Source organism: Myotis nattereri, assembly GCF_964212035.1.
Source record: "Myotis nattereri genome assembly, chromosome: 7".
Taxonomy (NCBI): Eukaryota; Metazoa; Chordata; class Mammalia; order Chiroptera; family Vespertilionidae; genus Myotis; species Myotis nattereri.
The window spans coordinates 50,146,701-50,162,114 of record NC_138082.1 but is presented as its reverse complement, the minus strand read 5'-3'; the positions used below and the strand labels follow the sequence as shown (position 1 = coordinate 50,162,114).

Sequence of the window (15,414 nt, the reverse complement as noted above, 5' to 3'; positions counted from 1 at the left end):
TACAACTCGGTAAAATGGCTTTTGTTTTCATCTTTAAAGCAGAGAAAGAAGCAATCTATAATAGCTACAAACAAAGGGAATGTCTCTCTGACCCTCTAAGAATGAACTCTTCATTTAAAAAAATTAATTTTTAATTTATTTTTCTAGAGCTTTAAGTTTGAGGCATGGTACAATAAAAAACAACAACAAAACAACAAACAAAAAAACAACAACACACACTTAAGAACTTAGTTAAGCCAGATGCCAATTACATTCAATTACTGCAGCTGGGTGAAAGACTTTTTTTCTAAGCAAAATGCCTGGGGCATGGTAGATCTCAATAAATATTTAATGAATGAATGGGTGCATTTCATGCTTCATTTAAGGCTCATACTGATGAAGGGATTCACTGCCAATGGTAAAAATCAGTGCACTGTGTTGCTAACACTTGCTGGTGCCGAGAGGACTGCACGGGCCTCTGGAGGGGCTGATTCTTAGAGGGGCTGTGGTTCTGGGTCTGTGTTCCAGGAAGCAGGGGTAGGAATCTTACTCTCATGGGTCCACGGGGATGACAGTGTATCTCGATTCTGAGACCAACTTCATCTTCAGAAAAATGTGAATGTTCTATTGCCAATATTTTCCTCACAACTGTTTAAGATATTTTATTTGGCACTTTATTTGAACTCATACTTGGGGTCATGTTCTGGTAAGGTGTTTTATTATAAAACTAGTGGCCCAGTGCATGAATTCATGCACATTGAAAGGAAATTAATTAGAAGAAATATTTTAATATTGCTATTCACACTTTCTCTATAATCGAAGTGTCAACCAAATTCATGACCAACAATGACAGATCAAAACACATGTGTGCTATTGGCGCTAGCAAGAGCTTTATATGTATTGTGCATGCGCAAGTCAACTTAGCCTTTTATAGATATAGAATAAACTTTCTTAGACCTGCTTTCTGATTTAGCTAAACTTTTTCCAGCCCAGTGAAGCACCCTAACTTCTCTTTCAGGTAACTGTCAGCAACACAGCAATAAATATCAATACGAAGCAGATTATTATCGTAGATCACACAGGGAGAACAAAGGGTAAAATATTTAACTGCAGCAGTGTTTGACTATATTCTTCACAGTGAGAAAACCTGAAGTCATTTTTAAGGTCCACCATTTCTTACTTCTTTTCAGTTGGGTCAAGTTTCTAAGCTTTCTAAATCTCTGGTTTCCAGCTAATGAAAAGAAAATAGGATTCCACCAAGTCTCCTATCTACCTACTCTGGGACTTCTGTGAGGATCAACTGAGATGAGGCATGGGAAAACATTTCACAGCCATTTGGTTAAAGAGCAAATGTTTCCACCTAGGTATAAAGCAAGTCGGATTCCTGGGCTGAAGAAACTGCAAGGAGGCTAGTTGCTAGGGAGAGGAAACCGGATGTTGCTATGTGATGTCATTACCCTGCGCCCACAGCAACCATTTCTGGGTTGGGCTAGGCTGTGGGCCACATTTTGCGCCATGGGTCTCTGCAGCGTTGGCTGTAATTTGGTGGGCTGTCACTCCCGGGTGGTGGCAGGGCTTGTGTCCCACTTGGGGGAAGCCAAGTGCTCCTTTGTGGGTGCCAGGTACGTAGTGCTGTTTTTCTGTAAATGGCCAGTGTGCATCAGGGAAGCTCCTGCATTGAGCGTCTGCCCCCGGTGGTCAGTGTGCATCATAACAACCAGTCGGAAGGTGGAAGGGACACTTAGCATATTAGCCTTTTATATATATAGCTATTTTACTTCATTCTGGAGTGTACATTTAACTGTCAGTCGGGACAAGGGAACCTGCCTATCTGAGAGCTGATACTAGAAGAGGATGGAAAATTCTTCATACAATATATTGGGAAAATAGGGTACTCGGTCATTTTGTTTTGTTTTTTAATGTGGAGGGGGAAAGAGAGAAAGTTATCAAAGGTCAAAAATGTTCTTTCCCCCTGTTCAAAATGTTCAAAATGCAGATTCTTTAAAAAAATATGTTTTTATTGATTTCAGAGAAAGGAAGAGAGAAGGAGACAGAGATAGAAACATCAATGATGAGAATCATTCACTGGTTGCTCCTGCATGACCCGTACTGGACATGGAGCTGGAAATCGGGGCATGTGCCCTAATAGGGAATCCAACCATGACCTCCCGGTTCATGGGGTGACACTCAACCACTGAATCATACTGTCTAGGGCTTAGGCTAAAATGCAGATTCTTTTTTTTAAAAATATATTTTTATTAATTTCAGAGAGGAAGGGAGAGGAAGAGAGAGATAGAAACATCAATGATTAGAGAGAATCACTGATTGGCTGCCTCCTGCACATCCCCTACTGGGGATCGAGCCGCAACCTGGGCATGTGCCCTTAACTGGAATTGAATCCTAGACTCTTCAGTCCTCAGGCTGACGCTCTATCTACTGAGCCAAAATGGCAAGGGCAAAAAAATGCAGATTCTTAAGCAGTCACTGAATAAAGACAATGATATCTCAAAAGCCTGGATCAAAAGAAGCCAGGGGTGAATTTAGGTTCATTTCCTGTGGCAATTCAATCCAGCACAGTGGCCACTGGGAGCACTGCAGATAAGGATAAGGATGCTGAGGTGGCATCCCAACTTAAGGCGGGAGAATTTAAAGGATGTGGCTGATAATGGAGGAAATAAAATGGAGTGAAGCATTGCTAAGAAAGTCACTTAAAATAGAGCTGGGTAGTCACTGAGGAAGTGGGGCCTATGCATATCTCATGTGTCAGTTCTCAGAACTGCTATTGAGTTGCTAAACTCAGCTCAAGGCCAAGCCATAACTGCCTGGAAAAGCAACTGCTGCCTGGACTTAACTTCCTCTTGGTAAGTTTCTGCCAACCTCATTTGCATATTGGAACTAACCAATCCTGATTAACCTTGCCAGCAATCCTTCATTTACATGGGGGACCTAAATGGAAGCTGCACTTGTTTTTTTCTTTAAAAACCCCGCCTTTCTTTGTTCTCTTTGGAATGCAATTTGGATTGCTACCTGAATCTGTGCCTACAGGATTGCATTCCTTTTTGCTCAAATTAATGCTTATTGTAAACTTCTTCTTTAGTTAACATGTTCCAGGACAGGCATTTGTAACAAGCTCCCTGTGTGTCTTTACACACTAAAATTGTGAACCACAGATCTATATCATGCTACCTCTCTTAAATTTAATCAGTAGCAAATAGCTCCTTAGAGTGTGTACATGGCTACTCAATTTCATACCCATACTAATTATTAATTGGGCACTTACCCTCCAACAGCAACTTTTATAATTATTAACATACATTCTTTAATCTTCATTACAATTTTAATTTGTATATGAGGAAACAAAAAAGGGAGAGGTTTGAAATGCTCAAGATCATAGAGTTAGTAAATATCAAAGCTAGGACTTAGGGCAAGTATTCTAATCATACCTCAAGGTAGTGCTTAAGACTTAAATAACCTACTTATATAGAATCAGGCATTAATTTTTGCTGGGTAATCAAGATTTGTTTCTTGGGCAAGGTTCATCAAGAAAATGGCAATCACTATTTCCAAGATATCTCAGACATGAAAATATAAAAAAGTTATACGGAGGGAATAAGCAGTTAAAACATCTGGCAACTCAGGTGGGAGTGGAAGATTAGGGGACTTAGAGCAGAGGAGTTAACAAGGAAGGGTAAGAGAAACACTTTAGATAAAGGAAATCAGCATTGGTTAGTGGTTCAAACTGAGAAAGGAAACCAAAACCAAGTGGTACATAGAAACATTTAAATCTCAAGCAACTGGAGAGACAGTATAGCAGCCGTGGGCAAACTACGGCCCGCGGGCCGGATCCGGCCCGTTTGAAATGAATAAAACTAAACTAAAAAAAAAAGACCGTACCCCTTTATGTAATGATGTTTACTTTGAATTTATATTAGTTCACACAAACACTCCATCCATGCTTTTGTTCCGGCCCTCCGGTCCAGTTTAAGAACCCATTGTGGCCCTCGAGTCAAAAAGTTTGCCCACCCCTGCTAGACATAGGGTTTCACAGTTGATGACCACTTAATATTATATCTAAGCTATTTCCTATAAATCCTGAAGTTTTATTATTTCTCAAGTCCAGCGTATAGTCAAGTAGGTTTGAATGTACACAAGATGACACACTCTGAGAAATGTCATAGAAAATGTTTCATAAAGACCAAACTTCAAAGTCAATAATTTTAAATAAACTTCTTTTAGATGGTAATAAATTCAATAATAAACACAAAAATCCACACCTTTTGAACTTTGGAGATATCACTTCTCCTATGGAAGGTTTTAAAAATAAAATATTGAGGGATGAGGACACATATGTAATACCTTAATCAATAAAGAAATTTAAAAAATTTAAAAAAGAAAAAGAAAATATTTTATTTCTTACTTTGACACCCTGAAAATAATTTATTTGACAACTTAGAAACACATATTCCTAATTTATTTAATTATCTATTCACTCAATAAGTATCGAGCATTTACTATGCACCTAGTACTGGTCATATGGCCAGTACACACACACACACACACACACACACACACACACGTGTATCTTTATTGCAAAATCCACTACAAATTTATGGAGGTAAAGTTTAATATAGGGTTAAGCAGATAGAAGGCACTTGGTAAATACCTGTCAAATACTTTCAAATGTGATCTAAAGAAAGGAAAAATATTAAAATGATATTTTAAAAGTTTAAACAGATGCCCTTAAATGTCATAAAATCACTTATGATTATTATATTTCATATTAATAAAAATAGCTCAATAATACTTTGAATATATGCAACCGGGTGTAGAGAAGGATGATACAAAAAGTTTTAATTAGAGATTCCTGTTCTCAATAAGTTTATAGTAGTCTTTGATGCATGCAATCATTTCTCAAAAAAAATTAAAATACAAGAGTAAATAGTAAAAACAGAAAGAAGCATAATATTGTGTGGGGTTCAAAATGAGGAGAGATCACAGCTTCTTGGTGAGAAATCAGAAATGTGTAATTCTGAATACTTTCTAAGCATTTTATATGCATTAATTCATTTAACCCTCATCATCCCTATAATGTAAGGACTGATACTTTTACTGATGGGTAAGCTGAAGGCTATGTCTTTAAAGATGTGTGCAGGAGACTGGGGACTAAGGATAATTCACTGGAGTGACATGATTAGGACTGAACCTCAGTAAGACTAATCAAATCATTAGACTAGGAAAAATGGGAGGCAGAGACACCAACAGGGACTCTACTTGGAATGGTTTTGGCAAGAAATAGTGAGTTCAAAGGCAAAGGTGATGGAGAGGAGCAGTGATTCAAGGGACACTGTGGAAGAAAACTGTCTATGACTATAACTGATAGTGAACTAGGATTGAAGGAAGGTAAGATTTAAAGATACCTGGTACTTTCAAATCAATAATTATGAACCACTAAGCAAAACCTTACCAGATACACCTTCAGGAAGCTGCTTTGTAAACTCGCACACACAAAAACCACCCTTCAGAATGCAATATGAGGAAGAATTTATAACACAAAAATCTGAAACCTTGATTCATTTACTACGAATTAATAATATGGAACATAATGTGTATAAAACAATCTTACCCCTTTGCTGTATTCACTCTCTGAATCACTGCTAAGTTCCTCAGTGTTCATAATCTCCAAATCAGATTCTCCAGGTGCAATTGGCACAGTCACTGTTAGGCTGGGATTATCAATAAATGAATGAAAATCACTTTCTCCCATCAGGTATTTGTCCATGTTCCTTCCAATACCACTTATTTTATCTTTTTCCTTGTGGAAATCGTGATCTTTGTTCATTTCAGCAAGTGTACGGTTAGAGATATCGTTTTCCTTCTTGCTATTTAGATCTCCTGCTTGTCGTGTTCCTTTGGAAATCTTTGGCCTTTTGGAAAATGTCATTAGAATAAATTCACGTAAGCTCTGTTTCATGTAATTTATTCCTTTCTTAATTCTGGCCACTGCTATCTGGAGGTTGTTTACATCAGTTTCCTCGTCACTTGCTGTAAGATTGTCTGAACTAAATGAGCTCAATAATAAAGCCAGAAATAGGTTGAGGACCTATATCAGGGTAGGGGTGGGAAAAGCGGGAGACAGGAAAAAAAGAATATTAAGTATACTTTTCTGAAATAAAGGTAAAAATCCACCCCAGCAATGAAGAACCCTGCACTTCTCCACTCATAGACAAGAATGTGAGAGGGGGAGATGAGAGGTGAGACTCCTCATTAATCTCTCCTTAGACCAGCTCCTGTGAACTCTCGGAGCTCAGCCATACTCTTGAAGGACTAGACTAGCCTACGGCGCAAAGAGCACTCCATTTAGCAATATCATTTTCACTCTGAAGTTCATTCCTGCAGCAGGAACCCCTTGGTCAAATTTCCTTTTATGGGCCTAATAAGCCCTGTTAATGTTTTCCTGTAATTAATATATGTTACCAGTGAGAAACAAGTAGAACAAGAAAACTGTGACTACTGACTATTGTGCGGAAGTAACTTAGGCCAACTCACTTTTCCCAGAAGATAAATGTTACTTGTTGCAACAAATGGAACATGTCATACTTGCAGACCTCCTGTAATAAAATATTCTGTCCAAGAATTGTGCCAGCTTGCAACTTAATGAAGCTTTTAAAGCAGAGAAAAGGGTTTGCCCATTGAACCCAATTCAAATGAGATAATGGCATTAGGATCTGGGTGGCTTCAATGCCAATCATTTTGGCCCTACATGATCTAAAAGAGGTCGGGACAATTATCCCTGAAGCAAAATCCTGTTTGTGTGCAAAACCGTTTCTGTTGTTCTTCCCTGAGGTAGGGTCTAGGTGAACTCAACATTGTAAAAAATAAGGATTCTCACAGAGGGCTGAAAATGTGTATATTATATTGGTTAGTAATCAACTTTGTAAATTATGCTTCTGTCATCTTTCATTAGCAAAATCTTGTAACCAAAAATAAGTATGGTTAGCTGGCAGGAAAATTAAGACAATATTTTATTGTCTTTCCTGTTATTCCTATATTGAAATAATCAATGTTCTATTACAATTAATAGTTTTAGTTCTAATTAATTCTAAATTATAAAATAACTTGTCATATCCTCATATGACAATTTTCTATGGAGAATTTTAAATGTGTGAACTTCTGAGTACATACCACTAGGTTTCCAATGACCATGACCATCATGTAAACAATAAGGCACATGGCTTGACCAGCAACCTCCATGCAGTCCCACATGGTCTCTATCCACTCTCCACATAGCACGCGGAACACAATCAGGAAGGAGTGGAAGAAGTCATTCATGTGCCAGCGTGGGAGTGTACAGTCTTCATTGATTTTGCAGACACATTCTTTATAGTTTTTACCAAAGAGCTGCATGCCGACCACAGCAAAAATGAAGACAATGATGGCCAACACCAAGGTGAGGTTTCCCAGGGCCCCCACTGAATTACCAATGATCTTTATCAGCATGTTCAGTGTTGGCCAAGATTTTGCCAGTTTGAACACTCGGAGCTAAAAGCAAACACAAAACATAATATTAATTATTATGCCGAGTTTTAATGTTTCCAAGCTTGAATTTTATTCCAAATATTAAGTTCTAAAATATTGTCATTACCTAGCAAAAAATTAATTATTTGTATTTTTAATTTTCATCTATTTACAGTACTTCTGTTATTTTGTTATACTTGCTCCAATATAATGACCATATGCTTTTAAGGAAGTGTGTAATTTTAGTTCAAGATTGCTATGGATGTCTCTTTACATGGTTTCAGATATAGAGTTAATAATTTATTAATCCTTAATTCTATTTTCTGATACTTTTCATAAAATTTTAATGCAGACATAGGGATAAAGTCTAAACTGTTAGAGAAAAAAGCTTTAAAAAGTCTTTACTTTTTTTGTATTCTTGTTATTAGACAACAATTGTTTGGGGAACAATTACTTAATTTTTAATTATAAAATCCACAAAGTATTGAATATACTATAATGGCTGAAATTCTTTAAACCAGAAGCTTTTACCAGGAAATAAATACTGTCCTACAGGATAAAGATATATTTTCTATTATACTAGTATAATATAACAGAAAATATTTTTATTATATTAGTATATACAACTGAGTATATCTTCAAGATCCTAAATTAAATATCCATGTGGCTTTGAGCTCCTAAAGTGCATTAGTTACTGAATGAATTTTATTTTATTAGATATCAGGACTTAATCTTTTCTTTTGAGTCAAACCTTCAAAGTTTTTAAATAATATTAATCCAGAAACAAAGAAACATCTTTTTAAATAGAGGATATAAGGTAAGGTTGGTCTATATTTACCAGTCTGAATGATCGAAGAACTGACAAGCCATCCACATCTGATAGAAAAAGCTCTACTAAACTTAAAGTCACAATAATGCTGTCAAAAATATTCCATCCTACTTGGAAATACTCATATGGATCCATGGCAATTAGCTTTAAAACCATTTCAGCTGCAAAAATCCCCGTAAAGACCTAAGTGAAAAAATATAATGTTTTTATGGTATTATTAGAAGGTATGGAATCAACATAATGATGATACTTTCTTTAGCATTTACTGTGCCTTTGTCAGTGTGCTACTTTACAAATGTATGTTATTATCTCATTTAATCCTATTAATGAGGTATGAGTCCTCCAGTTCTAATGCAAGCATTGAAGGGGTAAAAAGTGCTAACTCTCCTGTCAGCTCTCATTATCCTTAGGTAGCACTTTAGAAAAGCATGTTAAAATTCTAGATAAATAAAACTTTCGACAACTAACAGGCACTCTTTGCAAAAAATTTATATGGTCAACAAGTTATTCTGGAAGAAAATAAAAAGAAAACATGGATACTGAGATTTTGAATCAGTCTTTCCTGCTGGTCTGACTACTCTTAGAATAATAAAAAATATGTTGACTCACTCTTTAAAGATTTATTGATAGAAGAGGGAAAAGTGTGTAATTGACACAGTGGCAGCTAAAGCAAGACTTTCAAAGCTTTGACACAAAAGTGCATCACAAAACATCATTAATTCATGACACTGGTATCAGAGGACTCACTTAAAAAGGCAATAGTGAAAGACTTGTTCATGCGTCATTCATAAACAAGGCATAATTTGACTCAAAGAAACTGGCCAAAGACATTTCAAAGGGAAATGGTTAGGTCTATAACTACCTGAGTCAATTCCAAAATAATGCAGCATCAAGAAGAAAGTCAGGGGCACTCAGACTTGGGACTGTGCTGATAGATAAGAAACATAGTAAATGCTTTTTGTGTTCACAGTGGTGCAGTCAACTCAATAAGAAGGTATTGATTTTCATGATGTGAACCTCCAACAATTAGAAACTAGGTAATCCTGTCTTTTTCTAAAGAGTAATTAAAGGGAAAAAGAATGCTAACTCAGAGAGCAAGTGGGGTACAAACATTCTGACTACAAAAATCTGTAAGCAATTTGGAAGAGAAGGCTGAAACACTCGTTGGCCTTAAAGATCAACGGGGTTAGAGCCAAGGCTAAAGCGAAATTCCCTGATACAGATATTCACAAAGGCATCCAGAATGATTCATATTAATGAAGAATCATAAATTGGGACCCTTTGGTTGTGAAATAGAACCTCTTCCTGCTTCATGCAGATTGTCAGGAAGTAGTTTTTGTTGTTGTTGTTTGTTTGCAATAAGGCGTTAATTAAGCTAGAGTAAAACCAACACTGCACATTTAAAAGATCATTTAGCACTGATTTTCCCAGTCGGATCCTATACCTTCCTGAACCCTACAGGTCACCCTCTCGCTTGTCTCCTGTGTCCAGTTCAACCATTTTGGTTCCACAGTATTCTTGCACCTAAGGCTTGTTTCTGCTGATTGATTTAAAACATGATGATGATGATGATGACAGTAACCACAGGTTTAATTTGCTGAGTACTTACTGTATGCCAGGCTAATAAATTAAGTAGAAAGTTTAATCCTAACCCAACAATGTGATAAATGAAGTATTATCATCACTACATTATAAATGAAGAAATAGTATTATTTTATAAATGAGGTATTATATTCTACAAATGAGAAAATAAAAGATTATAGATATTAACATATTTGTACAAGGTCATATAACCAATAAGAGGCAAAATCAACATTCAATCCAATATTTTGGGATTCTAAAGGCCCAGACACTTCACCTATTATATCAAAACAAAGCATCCATAGTTTTTCTGAAAATATGTGGGGTATGTACTTTCAAGGAAGTTGTAATGTTATTATGAAATGGGTAAGAAAGTATCAAATTTTCAAAGTATTAATTCCAAGACACATACTGACAGAAAAAACAACCCACTAACAACTCCAAAAATGATGACTCTTTATGAAAATAGTGTTATTTATAGACCTCAACACTACTGCAAAATTATTTAACAATAATCTCTCTCACCAGAAACTTGACTTTCTACAATGATTCATATTGTGAATTATGAATTTGCATAATTACCTAGTTGTGTACCCTTCTAACTTAAAGAATAAAAAAGAAATGATTTCAAGTGACTCACCAAATTTCCCACAGTAAGCACATTTTTGAATTCTTCAGTCATTGGGTGATGCTCCATCGCCATGAACAACGTGTTTAAAACTATGCAAATGGTAATTGTAAGATCTACAAATGGATCCATTACAATAACATACATAAGCTTTTTAAATTTTATCCACAATGGAGAGCAATTCCAGATCAGGAATGTGTATGCAAATCTGTACCACCAAGGTGGACATTTTTGTCTGGACTCTTCAAGTTCTGGGAGGAACAAAACAAGAGAACATGAAGTCAATCATTTGTATGTTTTATTCCTAAATAAATCAGCAGTACTTTTCCACACTGAAACAAGTCTTCTGGTGTAGACTTTGAAAATTTAACAGTACTGATTCCATGAAATCATAGTATTATTACATAAAATGTAACATTACATGGCATTATTACATAAAGATGTAATAATGTAATATTATTTTAGAAAAATGTAATAACCCCATCAGATGTTCATTTACTAGACCAAGCCTAAGCGAGGGGAAGGCAGTGAATTTAGTGACTGAAAACCGATACAGCATCTCTCAAGAGAAACATGTATCTAATATGTGATGATAAATAAGGCAACCAATGCTTTTTTTAAGGGAAAATATATATTTTCCACTGATATACCTACTTCCCCCTGTATCCTTAATCCCATGAAAACAACAGGATGATTATACCGTCTCCAGGAAAAGCTCCTGCTAGTTCACAGGTGAAAACAATCCCAGAACAAGGAGACTGGAAATAATTTATGGAGTGACTCATATAATTGATATTTCACACCATTTAGTCCACTGGCTTCTCACTTTAAATTTAGGAGGTGGGTGGAAACTTTGTCAGTGAGGTTGTAACCTTTGGAAAAGGTAGGATCTGGAGCATATTTTAGGGGGAGAAAATGGGAGCCAGCTCATTATAAAAGTTGTCATCCTTTGACTCCCTTCGAATGCATATGAGGGTTTAACCACTATTATTGACATTATATTCTCTAACCTGCTTTTTCTAGAGCCTTTTCACCCTAATTTTAAGAAATGTCATGGCACATGTTAACATTTTACAATTTTATAGAATGTGCTCAGAGGCAGAATTTATCTACATTTTGAAGTAGGTATCATTTTTTTTAGAGGGATGATAAACCAGAGAGAGTAGGTCAAGTTTCTAAGATTACATAATGGGAGAACCACACAGCTCTAGGTTAACCTAGATTCTTCATGAATTACCATTAAGCTATTTATCTTTGAAAGCTTGTATCATTCAATGCCTGTCTTTAATCACAAATAATTGTATCCATTTTAAAAGCACATAAAAATGATCCCATTAGTGACCATTGGTTATTTTTCCATTGCTTATAACCACTTTAAATTCTTTGAATTCTTCCTAAGAACTTCATGTACTGACCAGGATGTATTTGAATTTCATTTGAAAATCTGTATACTAAAGAGAATATTATTACCTACCTTCCACAGTGTTTGTCAGTATGCTTGCTCTACTCATAGCTCTTTGTCTGAGATGGGGATCATTCATCATCTCTTCAGAAAGGAGGTAAGAACTGGAACGTCGTTTTTTGTGTATTTGGTTGGTTGTACCCTAAAATATGATTAATTAAAGTTTAAAATATAGAATTCTAATAAATTATAGGCATGAAATAAAATCTTGCTTACGTAGCTGTAATGAATGATTAAAAGTAGACACAAGATTGCTCTGCTAAATCCTGGCTCTGCTACTTACTGGCTGCATCACCGGAGAATTATTTGACCTTTCTCTGTCTCAGTTTCATCATTAGTAAAATGGGGATAATCATAGTACTTGCCTTAAATTCTTGCTTGAGGAATAAAGAAATTAATTTAGAAAAATAAATAAATAAGCTGCTTTTATTGTTATATTACTATTACCATCTCTATCTCTCTGGTCTCCAATGAATTCAGGTAGATTTACCATGTAAGAAGAGTCTTACATGAAAACAGCCCAAAACAAGTGTTCTTGGCGGGGCGGGGGGGCGGGGGGGGTGTAAAGGGGTAGAATCTCAGTATTCTCTGATAAACTATTCTTTGTTGAGGTAACAGCATTAATGGAGGCGACTGTAATGATTGTTTCTTATTGCCAAGGAAGAGCTCATCTGAGTATATGATGATAAATTACTCAGTGTGAGGAGGACAATTAAGACTGATGGGAACTGTAGCAAAATAGAGAATGTAAGCTCCATCTAAAAGTGGTGACCACTGTTTAGTTCAAAGGATTGCTGCCATGCAGGAATATGAGCTCAGTTTTACCAGGTATACTCATCTTTATGTGAAATACCTTATTTCTCAATCTTGGCAACTAATTCAAAGTTAAAACACTATGCCGGTTCAGAGCAGGTAACAATACAAACACACATGCTCACACACATACATATATACAAACAGCTATACAACTCTCCATTTATCACCACTCAATTCCTCTATCAATCTATCTGCTTGTGTGTTATGTATATGTGTATATACACACACACACCCCATTTACAAACATCTATGTATAGTTCTAGTATTGAAATTTGTAGAGTTGTTTAGATACATATATATGTATATCAAAATATAGACACACAGGCATCAATATGCCCATGTGTGTATGTATGCATGTATAAGTATATGCATGTTCACAGACATATACATATTTACAGGTGGCTTGTCATAGAGATCTCTCCATCACCATGTTTTCTCTGATAGTCTCCACCTTCTGACTTTCCAGCAGCAGAGACTTCCTTTTCCCCAAGTCAGGACAAGAATTTGTTTCATCAACAATTGAACAATTTCAATTGTTTAATCAACAATTCAAATGAAATGAAAACATTTCATTTAAAAACATGAAATGATCTCTGAAACTGATCAAATCTTTTACAGGTAATATACATCAAAAAGCAAAACTCAACAAGGCTCTGCTTCCACAGAACTTGAACATGCTCATTTGATAAGGAAAACTGCCTTGGCAGAGGGCCTGAAGCTGTGCCATGCAGGACAGAGGTCACATGTGACCTAAAAGCACATGCATTCATTCAAACTGAAATGTGCGTGGCCATGGCTTTGATGGAACTAGATTCTCACTTGAAATGCTACCTTGTCTGCAAATAGGAATACACGAATAAGCAGCATGAGTTCAAAGCTTGCTAGGTTAGTCAAAGACCTTGCTGATATTAAGTAAGGCAGTGCGTGGCATAGAGAGGTAACCTGGAAACTCCGGAAACTAGAGAGAGCTCACTTTCAAACCTAATCAGACCCTTTAACCACTCAGTGATTCCTAAACTCCAGGAATTGTTGCTTGGTTTTCTTTTTGTGTGTGTGTTTGTATTAATGTGTGTTCTGATGTCATATTTTTATTCTTCTGATCAAGGAGTTGTTTTTTTAATTGAAAACAGTAAATTTCATTCATGCGTGGGAAAAAAGCATAGCTGTTCTAAATCATTTCTGTGTTACACACACTGTGGTGGTTTAGAGCACAAGCTCTCAGAGGGCCTCTGTTTGAACTACCATTTATGAGCTTCATTTCTCTGTGCCTCAGTTCCCCTTTGTCAAACAGGGACAATACCATCACCTCATGGGACTGTTGTGAATACTAAGCACATGTTTGCTATTCTTATTACTATTATTAACAACTCAAATAAGATCCCTTGCATTAAGGTATAATACATATTAAGTAGTAAGTTGAGAAAGATAGCAGAAGGTAGCAAATACTCCAAATTTCCTTACAAAAATGAGACTTATCAACTAATATGATCAGCATTATCATTGCATTTTCTATGCTGACATATATCATTTATAAATTGTTTTATAAAGGGATGATTTATAATCTTCAAGTGTAATAGTAATAGGTAAGCACCTTTTTCAAAAATGGGGGTTTTATAGTCAGTCAATCATTATGCTGTGCACCTGAAACTAATGTTAATAAATATCAATTTTACCTCAACTTTTAAAAATGGGGTTTTAAATATCTTTGAGTTATATGCCCATAGCATATAGTAAAAGGATTAAGTTAATGAGTGAAAGGTGTGTTTCTACAAAGTATTGCAAAATGCAGAGCCATTCACAGGACAGAGAAGGCCCCTCCAGCAGAAAAGACTGACTGATGCAAGACCAGGGCCGAGCCATGCCTGAGCTATTTAAAACATCCTTACGCTGTCATCAGAAGTTGCCTTATCTATTATCACCTCTGGCAGAAGCTGTCCATTGGGGAGCATGAGGGCTGAGGGTCCATCAACCAGGGAGACCACACCGTTGCAGTCCACCGCACTGTTCATCTTCCCGTTCACCGGCAGCACTGGGGGGGACCTACTGGCTTGACTGATGTTGCTGCTGCGCCGCTCCCGAGGTGGGTGGGGCACGAACAAGGAGCCCCTTCTGCTCTCATTGCCGTCGAAAATGCTGTGCTCATCATCGGCAAATTCATTCTCAGATGTAATATCTTTTCCTCGACCCATGATACTAAAAAGACTTGTTCTGCTGCTGCGCCTTTGAAGAAACAAGGGGCCATGGAAGCTCAGCGGTGACTGCAGAAAAAAGAAAGGAAGACATGTGTCTGCTGAAGCACCTAAAACAGAAGTGCATTTCGCATAATTACCATCGAGACCATTGACCTGAGGGCCAGTGGCTTGACCTTGTTGGAAAAGAGACATATTTCAAAACAAAGCAATTAAGCAAGAAGACAACTTCTTCCAAGCAAGGGACAGAAAGGCTGGAAGAATCCATCTTTTCAGAACCAGGAAAATTACCTGCTGCTGCACAGCTCTCTCCTATTCTGGCCTGCAGTGGCCTGGAGTGACCTGGAGTAGACAATCTCTTTTCTCCAAGCCATTCATTTTGCTCTAAAGGACAGATTACTTCAAAAAATAATTT

General features: G+C 36.6%; 1 protein-coding gene across 1 annotated transcript in view; it reads right to left on the bottom strand.

Moving 5' to 3' along the window:
• SCN9A (sodium voltage-gated channel alpha subunit 9) overlaps positions 1–15,414 on the bottom strand; it is a 128,438-nt gene that overhangs the window by 36,345 nt on the left and 76,679 nt on the right. Inside the window, exons 12-17 of the mRNA XM_081096284.1 lie at positions 14,697–15,068; positions 12,007–12,136; positions 10,545–10,783; positions 8,333–8,506; positions 7,162–7,518; positions 5,603–6,079 (exon numbers count right to left, since the gene is read on the bottom strand). Coding sequence (XP_080952410.1) covers positions 5,603–6,079; positions 7,162–7,518; positions 8,333–8,506; positions 10,545–10,783; positions 12,007–12,136; positions 14,697–15,068 — 1,749 coding nt within the window. The remainder of the gene's footprint in view (positions 1–5,602; positions 6,080–7,161; positions 7,519–8,332; positions 8,507–10,544; positions 10,784–12,006; positions 12,137–14,696; positions 15,069–15,414) is intronic.